This window comes from Myxine glutinosa, chromosome 10, assembly GCF_964187855.1.
Source record: "Myxine glutinosa chromosome 10, kmMyxGlut1.1, whole genome shotgun sequence".
Classification (NCBI taxonomy): Eukaryota; Metazoa; Chordata; class Myxini; order Myxiniformes; family Myxinidae; genus Myxine; species Myxine glutinosa.
Genome location: NC_136270.1, coordinates 19,941,274 through 19,965,493, shown reverse-complemented (window position 1 = coordinate 19,965,493; position 24,220 = coordinate 19,941,274). Strand labels below are relative to the sequence as shown.

General features: G+C 46.7%; 1 protein-coding gene across 2 annotated transcripts in view; it reads left to right on the top strand.

Annotated features, from left to right (window-relative positions):
- LOC137434383 (uncharacterized) overlaps positions 1 to 24,220 on the top strand; it is a 175,722-nt gene that overhangs the window by 37,850 nt on the left and 113,652 nt on the right. For both annotated transcript variants that reach the window (XM_068127326.2, XM_068127325.2), the window contains exons 4-5: positions 15,988 to 16,074; positions 20,939 to 20,995. In XM_068127326.2, the coding sequence (XP_067983427.2) occupies positions 15,988 to 16,074; positions 20,939 to 20,995 (144 nt within the window). The remainder of the gene's footprint in view (positions 1 to 15,987; positions 16,075 to 20,938; positions 20,996 to 24,220) is intronic.

Genomic DNA, 24,220 nt, shown 5'->3' with positions numbered 1-24,220 from the left:
ACCCTCTTCTGGTGAAACTGCCAAAATCTAGGCTCTCTGCTCACCTTCACTCCTTCATTCCTCTTTTCTCCCGCCTCTGGAACAAACTCCCTCACTCTCTTCAATCCCACTCCTCCCTCCAGGTCTTTAAAACAGTTGTTCACCACCATCTCTTGTCTTCCCCCATCCAAAACCTTGATCTTTTCTACCCCTGTTAATTCACCCCAGTTCCACTTTTTGAGATGCCGACTTCTTTCCTGAAAGTCCTAGCAATGTCCATGTTTTTATTGCAACCCCCCCCCCCTTCCCATTCCTCCTACCCCCAAGCCCTCTCCCTTCCACATATCTCCCGATGTCCCTGTTATCTGCTGTTGTACTTGTGTGCTTCCCCCTCTCTTGTGTGCCGCCCCCCTCTTGTGTGCTTGTTGTACTTGTGTTCTTCCCCCTCTTTCCCCATCTTGTCTCCCACGCCCATTATTTCGTCTTATGTATCGTTTTTTTTTTGTCATTAATGTTAGCTCTTACACGAGCCTCCATCTTGTATACAAAAAAATAATAATAATAAATAGGCAGAGCTTGTGCATCTGTTTAGCCAGAAGAGCCTTTTAAAAATTTAAATGGTACCGGTTGCTCGCAGACAAGTTTTGTGTGGCCTACCATGGGCAGGTTAATGTGTGGCACGTATTTCCTGGTGGTCAGGGTGCGTGCAGCAATAGCTGGTGTGGCACTTGCTTCCTGGTATCAACTGCATTAATGGGGTCTGATTTCGACTTTATGTCTTGAAGAATTCAACTGGTTCACTCTGGGGAGGAGCTTCTGCTCCACGTTAAAGAGGGCCGACAAGCCCAAACACGTGTCCATTGGTGTTTCCTCTCCAGTGTTGATCAGAGTGTTCATTGAGAATTAAATTATCTTCCCAGTATTGGCTGCAGTGCAATCCTACAGAGATGTCGGGGGCTGTAGCTCTAATCAGCTCATGCCTAATGATGTAGCTTGTAACTGTTTGCATTTGCCAGAAGAGCCTTTTTAAAATATATTCTATATATAAATGCAAGTTGCACAACTGTGTCTCATCGGGGTAAACATCGTGACCATAGCACATATGATGCTGAATGATACCTCATTTAAGAGCTCTTAGGTTCGGACACTGCATGTGCATGTCCATAAAAATCGATATTCACACAATTTCGAGTTACTAGGGCATTGCCCGTACTATATCTATATCTAAAATTATATCCCCCCCCTCTATTTACATGCAATGGTTTGGTCCAAAGCGAACGGCTTGCGAGTACGGTGACAATCCCCCCCCTCTATTTACATGCAATGGTTTGGTCCAAAGCGAACGGCTTCCGGAGTTTGGTAAAGAAATCGCCATCGCGTGCACAAACGCGCAGGAAAGCGAATGAATCGCAAATTCGGTTTTATTAGTTGTAAAACATAGTTTAACGCCAACATAGTTTGCAAACGTGAAATAAATGAATACGCTCTCAAATGTGCCATCCGAGGCAGAGTGTGTCCTCCACGTTCGGCACACGCGATCGTTCGCTGCTCTCTGATTGGTTGAATCGTTTTTTGGACATAGCTCGGTAAGTAATTGTCCGATTAATATGAAACCTTGAAAAGGCACATCCTCGGGTCCCCAGCAATATACCTGGCAAGTTAAAAGTATATCGGACCCGTGGTTGTCGAGAAACAGCGGTCACAGACAAACAAACGTACAGACGTACAGACGTACAGAGATTACTGGAATTATAGATAGATATGGGTTTTTGTTCTGCACACTGGTAGTGTAGAGGCTCAGAGTCGTTGGTTTGCACACCCGGAAGTAAACAAATAATATAACCAAAAAATATTCTGTCATTTCCGATGAGTTGGTCAGGTGATGAGAACAAGCGGATTCAATTTTAGTTAAGGTGGTATGTGCTGTACCGAGTGCCATTGTAGTTAGCACTGTGAGAGAGCTCTTCCAGGAGCCGTAGACATTGAGTGTGGTGTGGCAGTGATTTTATGGTGTTCGTCTCAGGATGGAGAACAGCATTATATATATGCATATAGATTGTTACGTTTGTGGGGGTAGGTATGGAATACCTTAGGACAGTTCAGAATATGTAGGTTTTAGTATGGACCATGTGCACGAAGAAGAACCCATCTCGATGTACATAAGCAGGGTAAATGTTCAGGTTAAGAGCGTTTGCATGTCGCCATAAGGAGGGTGATTTTGCGCTAATTAATTAATAGGGCTTATGGTTAATAATCCCCAGTATGTATTGCCTCCCTGTGATTTTTCCCGAATGTTCTTATAAAACTCAGCCGGCCAGGCGATGGGCTTCATTAGCCAACCACGCCACCAGGGCCGACAGAAACAGCATTTGCCAATTGGCAAAGGAACCTCCCCCCAGCCGAACATTCCCGAAGGACAGCTAGGCTCTGCATCAGAGGTCCGGAATTGACAGGCCATGCCCTGAGCTTCGTCATTGGGTGTCAAGGATGGCCTTGAGGCCACGCCTCGAAGGACGATTGGTTGGGACGATTCGATGGTGCTGGGCGATTGGTCAAGAGGATGACATCATTGGGACGCTCGGAGAAAAAGCAAGAGGCGACGACATTTTCTCTCTTTTTCTGGTGTGGTGGCTTTCAAAGAGAACGGCTGTGTTTGCCTTTTGCTCTTGGCCTGGTCCTGGCTTCACGCGAGGGATGGTCGCTTCGCTCGCTCTTTCTCTGGTCGCGCTAGAGAATGGCTGTGCTTCGTGCCATGTCCGCTGGTGGAGCAGGTGCGGAGCTTTGGTGGACTGTGGAAGGATCGTGCAGACCGAGGGAGGTGCTCTTGCCTGCTTGTCTCGCACCGGCGGCTGGCTGTGGGTATGACTGTGTGTCTGTGTCTGTTTTCCCGCGTGGTGACTCGAGACCCATTCGACGACCACCAGGCTTTCGACGGCCGTTTGGGGACGCCAGGCTGAGTACCGGCCAATGCGCCACACAAACACATTTTCTTTTATTTGTCTTGCCTTGTCGTGTCTCTGTGTCCGTGAGGAGGGTCCCTCAGTTATAATTTAGTTATACCTCACCATTTATTTCCTTTTCATTATCCTTGCATTCATTTTCATTAAATCCTTTATTTTTTGCATTTCATTCTGGTATTGTGAATATTGCTGTCTCGTATTTGTGTTTGTGGGTCGAGTCATTAAACCCCGTGCTGGCCGTCCAATCAGATAAGGCTTCGTACCTTCCCATGCGCGCGAAAAGATAATCTGGCCTTTAACGGCCTCGGTTACAGCTCGTTTCGGTCATTCGTCACCCAGGGGTCTTAACCCCAGGGACACGACGATATATATATATATTAGAGTGGTCCTTATTTTTTTACTTTTAAAAGTTTAAGGTCTGACCCTGCCAAAAGGGCCAAAATCTGACCCATTTGCCACAAAAAACACTGTGTAAAATATTTTTGAAAAATATCAATATTTAGAGGTCGCCCAAGGCCTTGGAAGTTTTACCTTCTTCCACGGATGAGCAAGCAGCTGACGGTATCGATGACATTAAGGAAAGACTGATAGAGTTCCTCAACACAGCATTAATCATGGACAAGCAGCCTCGTGATGACTACCGAGAGCTGATGGAGCTCACGTTGCTGTTTCTTGGAGTGAAGAAATTGCGTTTCTTCGTCAATTGTGTGGCCTCACACGTTGCGTTTCTCCATCTTCTCGAGGAACTATATTTCGAGCCCATCATGGTACACATTTCCATTGAGAATTTATGCCCACTCTCAGCCCCCCACACCCTCGTGTGAGGCCACGGCCACATAGCCTATGTTACTCCCCACACAAAGTTGTATTTGTACCCCAAGTTTGGAGTTTGGAACTTAAAAGATGTGGCTGTGCATAAGGAACAAAGGCAGACAGACAAAGCCACAGAGACAATGGCGCATATATACAATATTTTTGCGGATCCCGGGTTCGTCAACGTACTAAGGGGGGTTTAAGCCCTGCTCCCCCTCGAACTCCGGGTCGTCAGGGAGGCCGCCAACCACAACTACTGTACTCGTGGTGGACGGGTTGCTAGGCAACTCCAGCCGCCGAGCCCGCAGCTACGCGTGGAAGGGTTAATGGTCACCACCCGAATACCTTCGGACGCACGCAGTTGTGAGAACGGGGACTGAACCCCGCACGAGTCACGCTGATTCTTAACGCCTGAGCGGTTGTGCGTTGCATGACTTGCGCCGTTAGAATATCGAACCCGATCGAGCGATTTTAGTTCGGGGCGATGCTAGGTCAATACGGGAAAGGCCAATGACCGCCAGGTTGGAAACCAAACACAGGATTTATTCACAATATGTACAGAAACGGACAAAGTAAAGAATCTTAACGGCCTTACCTATGGTCCCAGACAAGGGCCCTCATTCGTTCGGGAAAGGGGGGGAGGAGGGTAATGCGCGCTTCGTGCAGCTCGCCCGGATGGGCTCGGTCGTGCAGCTCGACCTGATGGGCTCGGTCGTGCAGTTCTTGCGAATGGGCTCATTGGACGGAAGCCCCGAGAATCGCTCCAACCTAGGACACCACAGCCGGAGATGATCGCGGCAGGGATGACGATCAATAACGTGCATGTAGCAGGAACCAGAGGAGCGTGCAGTATGCAGAAGCCAAGCAAGCGAGGGAGAGGAGAGCAGGAGCCCAGCGCGCGCATCAGAGAGAGAGGATAGCAGGTTCTGGGCCGGGTTTTTATAACCCCCCGAAACCCCACTCGAATGTTCCATGGGCCTCAATTGGCCACCTGGGGTCACGTGTCCTGACAGCCCCTCATTGGCCACCCTCGGCCACTCCCTTTAGCTCTCATTGGTTGCAGCCCCTCATTGGCCACTCCCTTTAGCTCTCATTGGTTGCAGCCCCTCATTGGCCACTCCCTTGGCCACTCCCTTTAGCTCCTCCTTCAGGCCTGCAGGGCCTGGCCTAGTCCTATGACGAGGCATTTTAGGCTTCAATGAGGCCTACTATCATCCTGCCTACCTCAACGCATATCAACGCATACTAACACTGGAAAGGGGACTATGCTTTACATTTAATAAGAAATAACTAACTATATGAGGCTACATGTTGTGGTGTAACTAACTATAGGGGGGGGGGGGGGGTTGAAGAGCAGGGCTCTTGCTTGAGACGGACGAAGTGACGGGCAAGACACAAACTCGTCCGAGAAGATGTTTATTGTAAAACCAACTCAGGAACTCTAAAAAGCCCGTTTATCGGGCTGCATATATATCACAACCAGAAAGCACAACCGAAACCGAAAGCCACGCCTCTCAGGCGAGGCGCGCTTTGGTGGTCATGTGACCGGCCACCCCGGCGCCGTGGTTTGCCTGCCGGTTACGTCACCGGCTGGAGCAAGGAGATTCTGTTGTTGGTCTCGCTTGGGGGACCCATGGGTCGCTACACACGCCCCCCCAGAATGGACTTGATCCAGGAAGGTCAACCTGAGGGGGGTCCAGATGACCCGACCGAAACGACCCCTGACCAGTCGCGGGGGGGGGGGGGGGGGGTCCGGTGTGGTGGCGGGTGGTCGGACGGGGGGTGCAGTGGACGGGGGGCGGCCAGCCGTGGTGGCTGGCCGACGTCCATGTGGGCCGGCTTGAGGCGGTCCAGCGAAATCCGGTCCGCCCGGCCGCCGATGTTGATGATGAAGGACTTGTTGTCCCATCGTAGGAGCCGGAAGGGTCCGTCGTATGGTGTCCGGAGCGGCCCCCGGTGCGCGTCGTGGCGCACGAAGACGTACTCCGCCGTGCGGAGTGCTGGGGGGATGTAGGATTGGGGGGTCGCCGTGGCGGGACGTGGGCACCGGGGCGAAACGTCAGGCGGCCTCCTGGAAGTCCGTGCGCTGGCGCGCGGCAGACCAGGGGCTGGTGGCGTCGGGAATGAACTCGCCAGGTATGCGGAGGGCCTGACCGTACACCAGCTCGGCGGTGGACGCCTGGAGGTCCTCTTTGGGAGCTGTGCGGAGGCCCAAAAGGACCCACGGGAGCCGGTCGGCCCAGCCGTCGTCCTGGAGGCCGGCCATGAGTGCGGCCTTCATGGAGCGGTGGAACCGCTCGCACAACCCGTTGGCCTGGGGGTGGTAGGCCGTGGTGCGGTGCAGGGTAACGCCCAACGTGCGGGCGACCGCGCCCCATAGTTCGGACGTGAACTGTGGGCCGCGGTCCGACAAGATGTCCGCTGGTGCACCGAAACGCGCGACCCAGGTGGCGATGAACGCCTGGGCCACATCGGCGGTGGTGGTGGAGGCGAGGGGTACGGCCTCCGGCCACCTGGTGGTCCTGTCCACCATGGTAAGCAGGTGGGTGAACCCCTGCGACGAGGGAAGGGGACCCACCAGGTCCACGTGGACGTGGTCGAACCGTCGCTCGGGCGCGGTGAAGGGAGCCAGCGGAGCCTGGGTATGACGGTGGGCCTTGGCCCGCTGGCAGTGTGTGCAGGCGTTGGCCCAGTCGCGGACGTCCCGTCACAGCCCATGCCAGACGAAACGCGCCACCACCAGCCTCTGGGATGCCTTCCGGCCCGGGTGAGAAAGGCCGTGGAGCGAAGCAAAAATGCGATGACGCCAGGTGACCGGCACAACGGGGCGAGGTCGGCCTTGGGAGATGTCGCACAGCAGGACCGTGTCCGCGAAGGGGACGTCAGCCAAGCGGAGGCCCATTTCCGCCACCCGGAGCGCCTGCACCATGCCGTCGGTTGCCTGGTCCGTTGCCATTAGGGCGAAATCGACGCCGAGGTGGACGGCGTTGGCGCTGGCTCGAGAGAGGCAGTCGGCCACGGCGTTGTCCTTCCCGGCGACGTGCCAGATGTCCGTGGTGTACTCCGACACGGCCGAGAGGTGGCGCTGCTGGCGGGCCGACCACGGCTCCGTGACCTTGGCCATGGCGAAAACCAACGGCTTGTGGTCGACAAAAGCCGTGAACGGGCGGCCCTCCAGGAGGTGGCGAAAATGGCGGATGGCCAGGTACAGCCCGAGGAGCTCGCGGTCGAAGGTGCTGTACTTCAACTCGTTGGGCAGGATTTGCCGGCTGAAGAACGCGAGTGGCTGCCAGGCCCCGTTTACCCATTGTTCATGGACCGCGCCCACGGCTTAGTCGGAGGCGTCCGTGGTGAGGGCGATGGGAGCCTGGGGCACCGGGTGGGCCAGCAGCGTGGCGTTGGCGAGGGCCCGTTTTGCGCCGGTAAAAGCAGCGTCCATGTCCGTGGACCAGACAACGTCGCGTTTCGCCGGCTGGCCGCGGAGGGCGGCGTACAAGGGCCGCATGGGTTGCGCAGCTCGGGGCACGAAGCGGTGATAAAAGTTCACCATCCCGAGGAACTCCTGCAGCGCCTTGACGGAGCGGGGGCGCGGGAAAGCGGCGATGGCCTCGACTTTGGCCGGGAGCGGCACGGCGCCAGTCCGGGTGATGCGGTGGCCCAAAAAGTCGATCGTCGCCGCACCAATGTGACATTTGGCCGGGTTGACGATCAATCCATGCTCGCTGAGGCGGCCGAACAGCGTCCGGAGGTGGAGGAAGTGCTCGGCTCTGGACGTGCTGGCAACGAGGATGTCGTCCAGGTAGGTGTAGAGGAACGGCAAGTCGCGCAGCACGCCGTCCATCAGGCGCTGGAATGCCTGTGCCGCGTTTTTGAGGCCGAAGGGCATCCGGAGGAATTCAAAGAGGCCGAAAGGTGTAATAACGGCCGTCTTCGGGATGTCGGCCGGGCGGACGGGCACCTGGTGGTACCCCCGAATCAGGTCCACTTTTGAAAAAATGGATCCAACCGGGCGGAAAAATCCTGGATGTGCGGGACGGGGTACCTGTCGGGGGTAGTGGTGTCGTTAAGGCGGTGGTAGTCGCCGCATGGCCGCCATCTGCCCCCCGGCTTCGGGACGATGTGCAGCGGCGAGGCTCAGGCGCTGTCGGAGCGCCGCACGATGCCGAGGCGCTCCAGCGCGGCGAACTCGGCCTTGGCGATGGCGAGTTTGGCGGGATCGAGACGGCGAGCCCGGGCATACACCGGCGGGCCCGTAGTGGGGATGTGATGCTCGATGCCGTGACGCACCACGATGGCCGAAAACTTCCGTCGCGTGAGGGCCGGGAACTCCGCGAGGAGACGTGCGAAGTCGTCTGCCAATGGGAGGACGCAGGAAAACTCGGTGGGCGCGGAACGGCTCAAAGCGCATGCCAGGGAGCTGAAAGTTTCGGCGTTGACGAGACGCCGGCGTTTCACATCGACCAGCAGCCCGTGGGCGCACAGAAAATCGGCCCCGAGCAAAGCCATGGGGACGTCCGCCGTCACGAACTCCCAGTGAAAGAGCTGGCTGCCGAAGCGGAGTGCGACGGTGCGTGGGCCGAAGGTGCGGATGGCGGAGCCGTTGGCCGCGATTAAGGAGGGGCCGCAAACGGCGGCCCGCCTGTCCTCCGCTGAAGTGGGAATGACGCTCAGCTGGGCGCCGGTGTCGCAGAGAAAGCGCCGCCCCGACGCTTGGTCCACGATGAATAGCTGGTTTCCGGAACGGCCGGCGTTCATTGCTGGTAGGGAACGCCGGCCCGCCCGTTTCCAGACTTGCCGAACGTGCACGGGGGTCGACATGATCGGGCTTGCCGCCCGAACCTGGCATGGAACTAACACCAGGCCGGGTCCGGCGGGGGCTCCGGTCGACGCTTCGGGACCGGGCGATGCGGTGTCGCCGCTGCCAATCGCGCCGGCCCGGCGGCCTCCGGGAAGGAAACTGCGTCGCGGGCGCCGGGCGGGTGGGCGGGAGGGTTCCCGGCCGCCACCCCGACGAGCTGGCTCGCCGCCCCGGCGAGCTGGCTTGCCGAATCGATCTTGTCGGCCTCCTTGGCGAGGTCGCGGGGGTTCACGATGGTCGTGCCTGTCAGGGCGACCCGTACCTGGGCCGGGAGCTGGCGAAGAAAAAGCTCCCGAAACAGGAAATCTGAGGGGTGCTCGCCGAGCAACGCGAGCATGTAGTCCATGCGTTCGGACGGGCGCGTATCGCCGAGCTCAGGAAGGTCGAGCAGGCGTCGTGCGCGCTCAGCCGGGGAGAGTGCAAAAGCGCCCAGAAGAAGTGCCTTGATGGCGTCGTACTGGCCGTCAGCGGGCGGGTTCTGGAGGAAGCTCAGGCAGTGGGCAGCGGTCGCGGAGCCAAGCGCGGCGACCACGTAATGGTATCGCGTGGCGTCCTCCGTTATGCTATGCAGGGCGAACTGGGAGTCCGCCTGCGCGAACCAGATGGTGGCGTGTGCTTCCCAGAAGGTGGGCAATTTGAGGGACACTGTGGTGTCCATCGCGTGTCGTAAATTCGGGGTCACCAGTGAAGAGCAGGGCTCTTGCTTGAGACGGACGAAGTGACGGGCAAGACACAAACTCGTCCGAGAAGATGTTTATTGTAAAAACCAACTCGGGAACTCTAAAAAGCCCGTTTATCGGGATGCATATTGTTACAGACGCGGTTTTGATGTTATGATGGGCCGAGCGGATGGTCCAACCGCGACCGTTACAGGATCCCCAATTGGCCCGATTCCACCTGACGTTGACCAGATCGCACCACAGATATTCAATCGGGAAACCTCTAAAGCGACCGAAAGAGAAGGAAAAAGAGAAGAAGACAGAGTACGGAGGAAGAACAGATTTATTATACACACACAAGCAAAAAGAAAGAGCGACCAAAATTATTTACAGCAATGGATGGAAGAAGCAGTCACACAGTGCATCGTTAGCTTATTCTATTCAATTTACTTAACCCCAGGACAACGAGTAGGACAGACGACGTTCACACTTACACGGGGGATATTGCAGGCAGGTAGGGCTTGAGGTGGATTGCTGGAGAGGGAGGCAGGGTCGGAGGCAGCAGCTCTCAATTCCTCGCGTTTTTGGCGGGAAAACCCTCCGTCGCGTATCCGCTGCCGATGCTGTAGACGTCACGCGCTGGCTCGGGCACACCTGCTCCTCTCCTTCTGGTGGAGCCGTCTCCCTCCTTTCTGCACGTCTCTCCAAAGCTGGTTTCCTCTCCGAGTACCTCTCCTCTTTGGCTTGGAGCGTCTCGCATCTCACCGCTCACCGCTCCTCTCGTATGTCGCCTCTTCGCTCATCTCCCAGGTCATCTATTGAAGCAGTCCCTTCCCGTCGCTTTTATTACTCCGGGCGGAATCAAGCCGCCGGCTGCGAGGGCACGCCTACCGGGTCGCTCACCGCGGTGCTGATTGGCCAAGTGGGGTTGGCTCACTCCTCCCCTCTATGACGAGGTGGAGACACGCCTTTCTTCTCCGAGATTAGCACATGGGCAATGGCGGCTTGCGGGATTGAACACAACTCGCACCGCTTTTGAAAGGAACTTTGGGAGAGCGGAGATGATTGGGGAAATTGCAAGGGCCTACGCTTATTTCGTTTGGTACAATGCAGAGTCTAGTGGGAAACACATATTTAACCTACATAGAATAAGGAAATACACTATTTAAAAAGATATATCGTGGCCTGTGTGTAAGTTTCATGGAATTAACTAGGAGGACGGCTGCGACCATTATTTACATTACCAGGGTGTTACACATAACAAAACCATACTTTTTACATTCGTTACACTTCCTCCAAAATTGTTACACTTCTCAAAAACCGTTACACCTCTCAAATTCGTTACACTTCTCAAAACCGTTACAATATATATCACAACCAGAAAGCACAACCGAAACCGAAAGCCACGCCTCTCAGGCGAGGCGCGCTTTGGTGGTCACGTGACCGACAGGTGCAAAGGATTATAACTGCACGCCCGGTACGCTTTGGTGGTCACGTGACCGGCCACCCCGGCGCCGTGGTTTGCCCGCCGGTTACGTCACCGGCTGGAGCAAGGAGATTCTGTTGTTGGTCTCGCTTGGGGGACCCATGGGTCGCTACAGAGTTGCCTTTATTCACAAAACCGCAACAATATACAGTATATCATGCAGGTGATCGTCCATAGCAGTATACTTCCTGGCTGATGTGGAAACTTTGTGTTGACTCAGGCTTTTTAATCATGATACGATGATCAGGAGACTGTATTAATTTATGATATTCCCCTTCCACATAAGAAATGTTTTTTTCCCTCACAATAAGTTAATAAATCAATTAATGAACTTGAGGTTCCTTATAAGCAACTTTGACCGAGTCTGGCTTTTGTCATATTCAGTGTGCCATAAACAAACATTCGTAAACACCATCTCTGATGGAGAAAAATCCCCGTTTATTTAATTTTTTACAGCATAGAGAAAATTTTACAAACACTGATGAAGAGAATTGATGACACTGGGTTTCATATATGAACTGTTCATGAGATCTTCGGTAGCAATGTCAGGCAGTGTTTTCTATTTACATCCCCGTTGATTAAATTATAAAGACATTTGGAATTTCAAAGAGGACAACACACATTAGTCTGGTATTGACTTTATAGTTAAAGTGGCTGGCTTGAGATCTTAGGTTCCTCAGTTCAAGCCCCAGTCGTTCCTTGAATGAATACCACGTGGGTTGACTCAGCCTGTGCATCCTTTCAAGGTTGGCAAGATGACTACCAGCTTACTGGGAAGAATGAGCCATTCGAGTATCCTGCGTTGGAGTGGCGACCCGTCCAAGACTTTTTTTTAAAATACAAGATCGTGTAAGAGCTAACATTGATCACAAAAAGACAAACTGACACATAAAACATATGATAAAGGGAGCGGGAGAACAAGATGGAGAGCAGGGACATTGGGAGATCTGTGGAAGGGAGAGGGCTTGGGGGGGAGGAGGTATGGGAAGGGGGGTAGGGGGTGTGAGAGGTAAAAAAAAAACACGGACACTGCTAGGACTTCCATGAAAGAAGTTGGTATTTCAAAAAAGTGGATCTGGGGTGAATTAGCGGGGGTAGAAAAGATCAAGGTTTTGGATGGGGGGAAGATAAGAGATGGTGGTGAACAGCTGTTTTAAAGACCTGGAGGGAGGAGTGGGATTGAAGAGAGTGAGGGAGTTTGTTCCAGAGGCGATAGAAAAGAGGAATGAAAGAGAGAAGGATTGTGCCCAATAGCCGAGAAAACCGCTTCGGCAACCCTATGCATCGGAAGATGAAAAAGGAGTGGTCTTCAATATACAGGGTGATTCACATACGACGTACTATTTTGTTTTTGAATAACTCTGAGTTGCGTGAACCGATTTACTTGTAATTTGCAGCACTTATAGACAAATGTTCCCCATATATTATGTGAAAATTTCATTAAAAAATAATTGATACAAATTTAGTTATGGGTCTCGATATGGCGGCCGTCATTTTCGATCACTCGGAACAGTCTCTGCTTGTATTCGAGCATGGTTTTCTGCCGCATTTCATCAGTGATCTCCCAGAAGGCGTTCCTGATGCGGTGCTTGAGTTCCAGGAAGTCTCTTGGTCGAGTCGTGTACACTTTGGACATTGCTTGGCAGCACCCAGCTTCGACCAAACTCCGTTCGAAGACGTCGTTTCACTTCGATTAAGCTTTTCGTGGCCTCATACCAGCTTGCAGCTTTTGCACGCTCCTGACTGTTGTAACTTGTCATTCTTGCTGATTTTTTCTTTACATTATGCTGCTAAAAAGTCTAAAGCTGACTCGAAGACCGGTTCCATAATTATCAACGTTCAAGAGCAATTTAATCGGCATGTCATGTCATGGCAAGAGGTCAGGCTGTTTCCCATCATCAAAAATGACGGCCGCCATATCGAGACCAATAACTAAATTTGTATCAATTATTTTAAAATGAAATTTTCACATAATAAATGGGGAACATTTGTCTATAAGTGCTGCAAATTACAAGTAAATCGGTTCGCGCAACACCGAGTTATTCAAAAACAAAATAGTACGTCGTATGTGAATCACCCCGTGCATTATGTCCTCAATAGTAATACAATGGCTACTACTACTCCAACTACTTCAGCTTTCCTGGCCCTAATTAATCCTACCTTCTTGTGGGGTCCCCGGGAAAAGTTTTGGCCCATGGGCAGGCCTGACCTGCCCCTGAAGGTGATTTGAGCAGGAATGTGTCATTTGCCCAGGGTTGCCGACGATAACGCTCCTTATCTTCGTGAAAGAGTTCATCGTGCCATCTTTAATGTCACACAGGACACCCAGGTTATGGTCCATCCCAGAAAGGGTGCGGTTTGCGATGCAACAAACGCCCTCCACGCGAAGCACCAGTCTGAGAGTTTATAGTCGTGTCGAGAGTCTACCCAGACAAAACAACTCAAAAGTAGGTGCTCAGCCCAGGTGCCACCCTGTTGGACTTGCATGATGGTTGTGAATTGTACGTTTCGAGCCAATGCTCCATTTTTGGTAGTTGATTCGTGCAAACTCCTGAATGGCATTTGGAGTCCTGAATGGCATAATTGGTATAACCAAAGGTCCAAGCGTGTTAGCCATTGCCAGGAGATAGTTTTAATATAACTCTGTCTGGAATCCCAGCTATGATCTGAGCTATCCATGGGATTTAATTTATTGGACTATTGAAGGCCATTGTGCTTTGCAGAGATTGCGACAAGTTATATAATATATGGTTTGCCTTGAACGGCATAACCGTGTAACAGTTGCCTTTGTGTTTGTGAACAGAGAATAAGCTTCTGTTCCTGACCTTGGATTTCATGTGAAAGGTTTCGGAAGATAAAATGGCCTGAATAAATCTTTTTTTTTTCTTTAAAAAAAAATAGATGTGGCTGCCGATCTAGTAACTTGGCTTTTTGGTGCATTTCTTTAATTCATGAACACAGTTAGTAATTTCCCGAATTGTTGATATAATGTTCTCATCTACTATATGAAACACAATGTCAGTTTGTGTGTTTGTACAGATGTCTGTTCCCTCCCCCACCCCCTGGTTTTAAAGGCCAATCATTTAACATGAATGTGTGTTCACTATGGTCTGTTTTGAGGAAAAAACAAACTCGAAAAACATTTTCCATAAAAGAGTAATTATGTTATAAAAGTGTAGACGGTGGCTTGTAAACCGAGCCTCAACGGCGGTGTACAAAATCGTTTTTTTTTAGACAATAAATACACGAGGCAGGGATGTGAAATTCGCTGCACATGATGTGCAACGCACGCAGAGTAAACCGAGTGTTCATGACGTCCGTATGATGTCTCATAAATAAGGAAGATATAACTACAGGGACGCTGTAAGGGGGGGAAAAGTTAGGATGATTCCAAGGGCCCTACACTGACAGGGGCCCTAAAAATTATTAGAACATTAGGTTAAAATGTGCGCGCGTGCTTCATAGGGGCCCATTGTGATATCTTTTCATGGGGCCCAAAATCCCTGGCAGCGCCCCTGGATATAAGCACACCTGACCCTAGGCCGAGGCTTCAGACTTTGGCATGCTCACGAGGCTGCTCCGTCGAATAAACTGCTCCAACCCGTTATTTTTGATGGGTTTTTATACTAGTTACACATAAAGCAGGGTAAAGTTTGTCTGTTAAATAATATAAAACGATGTTGTTGTTGTTTATTGGAACTTGTGATTTTGAATGTGGAATCAACGTGCCCTTACTGGTCTGCAACTCATTTGAGTAAATAATAATAATAATCATAATAATCATAACAACAGCCGGCTGCATGGTCAAGTAGTTGAACACTTGTTTCTTTCTCCACTGGCTCGTGTGGGTTTGATTCCCACGGCTGTTCACTCGAATCAATCCGCACTTGGCAAGCGTGGTGTGCATACCCTAGACCCTCAACACGAATTGAGGAAGGCCTTTGTCCTGCGGTGGACTTGAACAGGCTGCTTTGTTTATTTCTGAACCGCCTCCCTGGTAAAGCTATCCCAAGACGTTTTATTAACAAAGCAGAAAAACAATAAGGAAAACATGAATGATTGTAAAAACGTCGTAATTTGAATTTTCAAAATAAAATTTTTTTCTGCCATTGTTGTTACATTTACAATAACAAAGGTTCCTCGAGATAACTTCAGATAGAGTGGAATGAATGACACAGCACCTGCGTTTCTCGGACTATTCCAAGTACCTGGCCTGATGGGTTTTTCAACACCATAGATATAAGAAGGGATCGGTCACGTCGAGTTGATGGCACCAGTTTCTCTTCCGGCCATCATATCACGTGACCATAATTGCTCATGCTTAACTGTCACGTGACCGTAATTGTACTCCGTGCCATAGTGACCGTTCTCGAGTCGGTTCACCAGTGGTATCAAATGTGCTTCACCTCCAGAAATGGCAGAGCTCAGCCATAGGCCCAGCGAGGGAGTCCGCTGTCTCATTTGCTGACAGTACCTTACAACCCCGAGTCAGAACTTCCTCGCAAACACTTTTTATTATTTTTAAGCAAAGATGTGCGTGCATTGTGCTGCTTCCCTGGCTGTTCATACAAACTTCAAAATGATTCTTGTGCCAGAGGTAGTTTAGAAGGTATTTTCATTTGCTGGAACTACCTTGAGACTGTTTTATTACAATGGCGTCTCTCCCAGGAAACCCAATGTGATGATGGTGATTGGTTGCAGTTGTCTAATTATCTAATTCATCCTCCCATTTGGAATTTAATACATTTTATGAACTGAGAATTATGTACTGAGGATAACTTGTCTCACTGGACATCGGCTGTGTGTACATCAACGAAATTTGAAATTTCTCTGAAAACAATGGTGGAATTTCCTGAAACTTTCCTTACATTTGTTCATTGTCAGCTTTGTTTAAGACATCCCTAAACTTGCATTTTCAGTGGGTCATCGTGAGGTCAAAATGCTGATTTAAAAAGCATTTTTAGCCATTAATAAAATACTAACCATTAGGATTTTGATCAAAATTGGTGATTAACGTCCTTTCTGGACTATGAATGATTATTTATTCAATATAGTTGGGTCTAGGTGAACTCGAGCGTCATTTTGGGCCTGTTTTAATAAAGTCATCCGGGCTTTGTAGTTCTCTGAAAACCTTTTTTTGTTGTTGAATGAATAAGTATTTTATTTTCGACACAGATATTGTTCACTGAATGAAACAAGCATGTAAATTGTTTATGTTTTTGTGACCTACAGGGTAACATCCAGGAGATGGTCATCCATACCAATCCCAAGGCTGCGAAGCATCATTGTGATGAAGACGAAGATTACTACGAAGAACAGGTGACATTCTTCTCCAAAACAAAGGGAAGGGGAGGGAAATGAGAGGGAAGGGGTTGAGGGATGGGGAGAAGGAGGAGGGATGGTAGTGGGGTAATGAGGAATGAGGGGATAGGGGAGTCGAGTGGAGATGAAGAAAATATACCAAACTATTCATTACAAACTACTCGACAGTTTATGAATTTTATTGATTAAAAATAATGGACGAATGCTGGTAACGCGAATAGGAATGCCCTATTCCGACATATTTTGATCATGGAAAATGATTCGTGAATGCCAGTAACACTGCTGGTCACACCGATATATCTGCACCATCTGCACCGTCAATCATTAAATCGCTTTTCCCATCCTTCAATAAATCGCTCTGCACCATCATTCATTAAATCGCTTTGCTCATCCTTCAATAAATCGCTCTGCACCATCATTCATTAAATTTCTCTGCACCATCATTCATTAAATAGCTTTGCACATCCTTCAATAAATCGCTCTGCACCATCATTTATTAAATTTCTCTGCACCATCATTCATTAAATTTCTCTGCACCATCATTCATTAAATTTCTCTGCACCATCGTTAATTAAATTTCTCTGCACCATCATTCATTAAATTGCTTTGCACATCCTTCAATAAATTTCTCTGCACCACCATTAATTAAATTTCTCTGCACAATCATTCATTAAATAGCTTTGCACATCCTTCAATAAATCGCTCTGCACCATCATTCATTAAATCGCTTTGCTCATCCTTCAATAAATCGCTCTGCACCATCATTCATTAAATTGCTTTGCACAATCATTCATTAAATAGCTTTGCACATCCTTCAATAAATCGCTCTGCACCATCATTCATTAAATTTCTCTGCACCATCATTAATTCAATTTCTCTGCACCATCATTCATTAAATAGCTTTGCACATCCTTCAATAAATCGCTCTGCACCATCATTTATTAAATTTCTCTGCACCATCATTCATTAAATTTCTCTGCATCATCATTCATTAAATTTCTCTGCACCATCATTCATTAAATTTCTCTGCACCATCATTCATTAAATTTCTCTGCACCATCATTAATTCAATTTCTCTGCACCATCATTCATTAAATAGCTTTGCACATCCTTCAATAAATCCCTCTGCACCATCATTTATTAAATTTCTCTGCACCATCATTCATTAAATTTCTCTGCATCATCATTCATAAAATTTCTCTGCACCATCATTCATTAAATTTCTCTCCACCATCATTCATTAAATTTCTCTGCACCATCATTAATTCAATTTCTCTGCACCATCATTCATTAAATTTCTCTGCACAATCATTCATTAAATAGCTTTGCACATCCTTCAATAAATCGCTCTGCACCATCATTCATTAAATTTCTCTGCACCATCATTAATTCAATTTCTCTGCACAATCATTCATTAAATAGCTTTGCACATCCTTCAATAAATCGCTCTGCACCATCATTTATTAAATTTCTCTGCACCATCATTTATTAAATTTCTCTGCACCATCATTCATTAAATTTCTCTGCACCATCATTCATTAAATTTCTCTGCACCATCATTAATTAAATTTCTCTGCACCATCGTCAATTAAATTTCTCTGCACCATCATTCATTAAATTTCTCTGCACCATCATTAATTAAATTTCTCTGCACAATCATTCATTAAATTGCTTTGCACATCCTTCAATAAATTTCTCTGCACCACCATTAATTAAATTTCTCTGCACAATCATTCATTAAATAGCTTTGCACATCCTTCAATAAATCGCTCTGCACCATCATTCATTAAATTTCTCTGCACCATCATTCATTAAATAGCTTTGCACATCCTTCAATAAATCGCTCTGCACCATCATTCATTAAATTTCTCTGCATCATCATTCATTAAATTTGTCTGCACCATCATTCATTAGATTTCTCTGCACCATCATTCATTAAATTTCTCTGCACCATCATCAATTAAATTTCTCTGCAGCATCATTCATTAAATGTCTCTGCACCATCATCAATTAAATTTCTCTGCACCATCATTCATTAAATCGCTTTGCACATCCTTCAATAAATCGCTCTGCACCATCATTCATTAAATTTCTCTGCACCATCATTCATTAAATTTCTCTGCACCATCATTCATTAAATTTCTCTGCACCATCATTCATTAAATTTCTCTGCACCATCATTAATTAAATTTCTCTGCACCATCGTCAATTAAATTTCTCTGCACCATCATTCATTAAATTGCTTTGCACATCCTTCAATAAATTTCTCTGCACCATCATTCATTAAATTTCTCTGCACCATCATTCATTAAATTTCTCTGCACCATCATTCATTAAATTTCTCTGCACCATCATTCATTAAATAGCTTTGCACAATCATTCATTAAATAGCTTTGCACATCCTTCAATAAATCGCTCTGCACCATCATTTATTAAATTTCTCTGCACCATCATTCATTAAATTTCTCTGCACCATCATTCATTAAATTTCTCTGCACCATCATTAATTCAATTTCTCTGCACCATCATTCATTAAATTTCTCTGCACAATCATTCATTAAATAGCTTTGCACATCCTTCAATAAATCGCTCTGCACCATCATTCATTAAATTTCTCTGCACCATCATTAATTCAATTTCTCTGCACAATCATTCATTAAATAGCTTTGCACATCCTTCAATAAATCGCTCTGCACCATCATTTATTAAATTTCTCTGCACCATCATTTATTAAATTTCTCTGCACCATCATTCATTAAATTTCTCTGCACCATCATTCATTAAATTTCTCTGCACCATCGTCAATTAAATTTCTCTGCACCATCATTCATTAAATTTCTCTGCACCATCATTAATTAAATTTCTCTGCACCATCATTCATTAAATTTCTCTGCACCATCATTCATTAAATTTCTCTGCACCATCATTCATTAAATTTCTCTGCACCATCATTCATTAAATTTCTCTGCACCATCGTCAATTAAATTTCTCTGCACCATCATTCATTAAATTTCTCTGCACCATCATTTATTAAATTTCTCTGCACCATCATTCATTAAATTTCTCTGCACCATCATTCATTAAATTTCTCTGCACCATCATTAATTAAATTTCTCTGCACCATCGTCAATTAAATTTCTCTGCACCATCATTCATTAAATTTCTCTGCACCATCATTAATTAAATTTCTCTGCACAATCATTCATTAAATTGCTTTGCACATCCTTCAATAAATTTCTCTGCACCACCATTAATTAAATTTCTCTGCACAATCATTCATTAAATAGCTTTGCACATCCTTCAATAAATCGCTCTGCACCATCATTCATTAAATTTCTCTGCACCATCATTCATTAAATAGCTTTGCACATCCTTCAATAAATCGCTCTGCACCATCATTCATTAAATTTCTCTGCATCATCATTCATTAAATTTCTCTGCAGTATCATTCATTAAATGTCTCTGCACCATCATCAATTAAATTTCTCTGCACCATCATTCATTAAATCGCTTTGCACATCCTTCAATAAATCGCTCTGCACCATCATTCATTAAATTTCTCTGCACCATCATCAATTAAATTTCTCTGCAGTATCATTCATTAAATGTCTCTGCACCATCATCAATTAAATTTCTCTGCACCATCATTCATTAAATCGCTTTGCACATCCTTCAATAAATCGCTCTGCACCATCATTCATTAAATTTCTCTGCACCATCATTCATTAAATTTCTCTGCACCATCATTAATTAAATTTCTCTGCACCATCGTCAATTAAATTTCTCTGCACCATCATTCATTAAATTGCTTTGCACATCCTTCAATAAATTTCTCTGCACCATCATTCATTAAATTTCTCTGCACCATCATTCATTAAATTTATCTGCACCATCATTCATTAAATTTCTCTGCACCATCATTCATTAAATTTCTCTGCACCATCATTCATTAAATTTCTCTGCACCATCATTAATTAAATTTCTCTGCACCATCGTCAATTAAATTTCTCTGCACCATCATTCATTAAATTGCTTTGCACATCTTTCAATAAATTTCTCTGCACCATCATTCATTAAATTTCTCTGCACCACCATTAATTAAATTTCTCTGCACCATCATTCATTAAATTGCTTTGCACATCTTTCAATAAATTTCTCTGCACCATCATTCATTAAATTTCTCTGCACCACCATTAATTAAATTTCTCTGCACAATCATTCATTAAATAGCTTTGCACATCCTTCAATAAATCGCTCTGCACCATCATTCATTCAATTTCTCTGCACCATCATTCATTTGATACTTCCCTTGGTCATTCCTTGCATACCTATGGATCTCTTTCATTTTTACCTCCGCCACCAAAGGTGGACAGGGGCTACATGTTTTCACCCCTGTCTGTCTGTTTGGCTGTGAGTAGAATATCTCAAAAGGTTATGGACGGATTTGGACTAAACTTGGTGGACAGGTTGGGTATGTGACAAGGAAGAATTGATTCAATTTTGGTGAAGATCCGGATCCGGATGAGTGTACTTGATGTGAATTACAAGGGCATTATTAGACAATGCACAGATACCTGTAGTTTATGGGATTGGAAACTGATTGTTGAGCATCATGAGCTGATGGTTCAGATGGGATCATCTTTATTGTCACTTCGCTGTTGATATAGAGTACGATATGACTCATGATGATTCCAAGTCAGTTCCAACAACTCTGCTGTGATGTGCCAGCTCACTGGGATGAGAAACTCTTATAATAGGAATATTGCTGTGGAATGTAAGCTGTTTTTGTATGTGGGGTCTAGTCCACCAGAAACAGTCATGTTTGGCCCTTGCAATATAATAACTTTTCAATCCCTGGCAGGGTTCTGGTGAGGAAGGCAGTGGCCGTGTTCCAGAACGAAGGCCTGACACATACACTGTAAGTTGTCTCAGAGCATAATGCAACACACTGTATTATCATACTTTACATGTCATAATATGTTTTCCTTTACCTGCTAATTTCTTTATTACTTGTGCAAAAATGGTTTGATTTGACTCCCAGTGCACACGATGTACATAACAAATGACTACCTGTACCTGTAACCTTGTAGAAGGTTTGAATTGGAACATGATCCCCACAATTCATCAGCGCATTGCCGGAGTATCCTCTGCAATTCTTAAACCTTAGGTTGAATATTACCAAAAGCAGAGCAGAAATATTAATGTGGAGATGGTTAGGAATTTTTTTGAGTGTTTTCATGGGAATTTCTTTTTCAGGTTGAACAAAACGTTTTGTGGAGCAATGTATATATATATTTCCAGGAAATGTTGATAACTGTAACATGTGGACTGCCCGGAACCAATCGTAAACAAGACTGGACCTTGAGCAATATAGAGCCTCATCGGGGTATTTGTTAATGTGACCACTTTCACACAACAAGCTACTGAGTGTGACCCCTCCACCTCCCCTACCCTCACTTTCCCTCCGCCCACTGTCAGGAACGGATGCAGCTAAGTTAGGGATCTTTGTTTCTTTCATATTTCTTTCTACTGAATTTACACATTTCTCCTTATTCATTCTAATTCTTGCTTGTTCTTTCTTTTTCTCTTTCTTCATCTATCTGTCCAAGGAGAAGTGAATTATTGCAGAGATTTTTCTGGAAGGTTCACTTGGTTGCACCTGGATGGGTTTGAGGGTTGTGGAGTAGCGGCTGAAACCCGAATGCTTTCCAGGTTCCTCCTCATGACTCCATCTTTGCTCTTTGCTTATTCGGGTTCCTCCTGATGACTCCATTGCAGTATTTGGTTTTCGGTTTCATTATCCCACTTCTGACATTATAACATAAGCAGTACTCTAGCTTTAGGCCATCTGGATCATGCTGGAATTATCTTTATTTTCTTTGAGGTATTTTGGGATAACAAACAACAACAACAACAACAACAACCCACAACAACAATAATTTTGTTCTTCTGAATTGCACGCACTTCAAACATACAGTCACGTGAAAAAGTAAGTACACCCCATGTAAAGTTTTGACTTTTTCAACATATTTCAACATCCAGCTATTTGATCTTCATTTCAATAATATTGATAGATAAAGGTGATATAATATAACAAATATCATGAAACATTTACATTTTGTAGTCCATTGTATAACTTAAATGAACATAAATGCAAATTTCGCATGTGGAAAAAGTAAGCACACCCCGACATTTATCACTACTTCAAATACCTAAAATTAGAATCAGGTGCACCAGCTCAGGTGCAAATAATTAGAACATCAATCGAGAGGATCTTGGAGGAACCTGTCTTATTTAAACCTCAGACATTTACTTTGGTTTGCTCTTTGTAGTTGAAGTGTGCGGCGTCACCATGCCTAGATCAAAAGAGCTCTCTGAGGCCTTCAGAAAGAAGGTTATAGATGCCTACGAGTCTGGGAAGGGATTTAAAAAGATCTCCAAACAATTTGACATCAATCATTCGACTGTCCGGAAGATCATCTGCAAGTGGAGAAGATTCCAAACAACTGCCAACTTGTTCAGGCCAGGCCGCCCCAGCAAGTTCAGCCCAAGAGCAGACCGCAAGATGCTGAAAGAAGTCTCTAAGAACCCCAGAATGTCATCACGGGACCTACAGGTAGCTCTTGCCACTGTTGACGTCAAAGTGCACGAGTCTACCATTAGAAAGAGGCTGCACAAATTTGATCTACATGGGAGGTGTGCCAGGAGGAAACCTTTGCTGTCCAGAAAGAACATCAGGGCAAAACTAAAGTTTGCCAATGAACACCTCGGCAAAGACCAGCACTTCTGGAACAATGTGCTCTGGACAGATGAGTCAAAGGTAGAGCTATTTGGCCACAGTACCAGAAGACATGTTTGTCAAAAACCAAAGACAGCATTTGACCACAAGAACCTGATACCAACTGTAAAGCATGGTGGTGGAAATATTATGGTTTGGGGCAGCTTTGCTGCATCAGGGCCTGGTCAGCTCACCATCATAGAATCCACTATGAATTCTTCATTGTACCAGAGGGTGCTTGAGGATAATGTGAGGCCATCTGTCGGAAAGTTGAAGCTCAACCAAAGGTGGACCTTGCAACATGACAATGACGCTAAACATACCAGTAAATATACCAAGGAATGGCTGAAAAGAAAGAAATGGAGGGTTCTGGAACGGCCAAGTCAAAGCCCGGATCTAAATCCCATCGATATGTTGTGGGGGGATTTGAAACGAGCTGTGCATGCAATTGTGCATGCTGTGCAACAATTTTTTGTTGAATAAATTATTGCAAAGTCAATTTTTCATTGATTTTTGTTCAATTAGATCATCTTTATCTATATATACTGTTTGAATTATCAAATATTGATATGTCCACATATGTTAAAAAGATTTTACGCAACATTTCTTGTGGTGTACTTACTTTTTCCACATGCGAAATTTGCATTTATGTTTATTTAAATTATACAATGGACTACAAAATGTAAATGTTTCATGATATTTGTTATATTATACAAAGGTGGGCGGTCCGCTTCGAAAGTCCGCTTATCCGCTTATCCGCTGCAGCGGACTAACGTTTTCGAAGCGGATAAGCGAATCGGAACAACCCCCGGAAACCGAAGCGGATAAGCGTAAGCGGACTACCGAAAAATTAAAGCGCATCGCGATTCGCCAAATCAGCTGTTAGCCTGAGCCGTTACTCTAGAATTGTGAATATTTATTTAAGTGAATAATAAGTGAAAACTGAATATTTTATTGGACGCTAGAGCGGCAATAACGTCAAGATGGAGAGATTTCTGACTCTCCAGCCCAGCGGCAGTGCCAGGGACAGGCACACGAGCGACGCAAACCAGCAGTCCCAGCACCCCAGCCCGGCTCGAGCAGTACGGACTACCTGTTCGCCATGGAGGAGGGGCAGCAGGAGGAGAACCTCGAGGAGAAGATCAGGGAAGAGGTCAACAACTGGTCGAGGAAGCCGCTGAAGGGGAACCCGGGGCTCTCGCCCAATCTCTTCCCGCTCGAGTTCCCTGATGCTTGGGTAACTATTTCTCAGGCATAACACGCCGCTCCCGAGCTCTGCCTCGGTCGAGCGCGTGTTCAGCTACGGGTCGGACATCCTCAGGCCTAAGAGGTCGGCCCTGGCTGCACCGAACTTCGAGGCCCTCG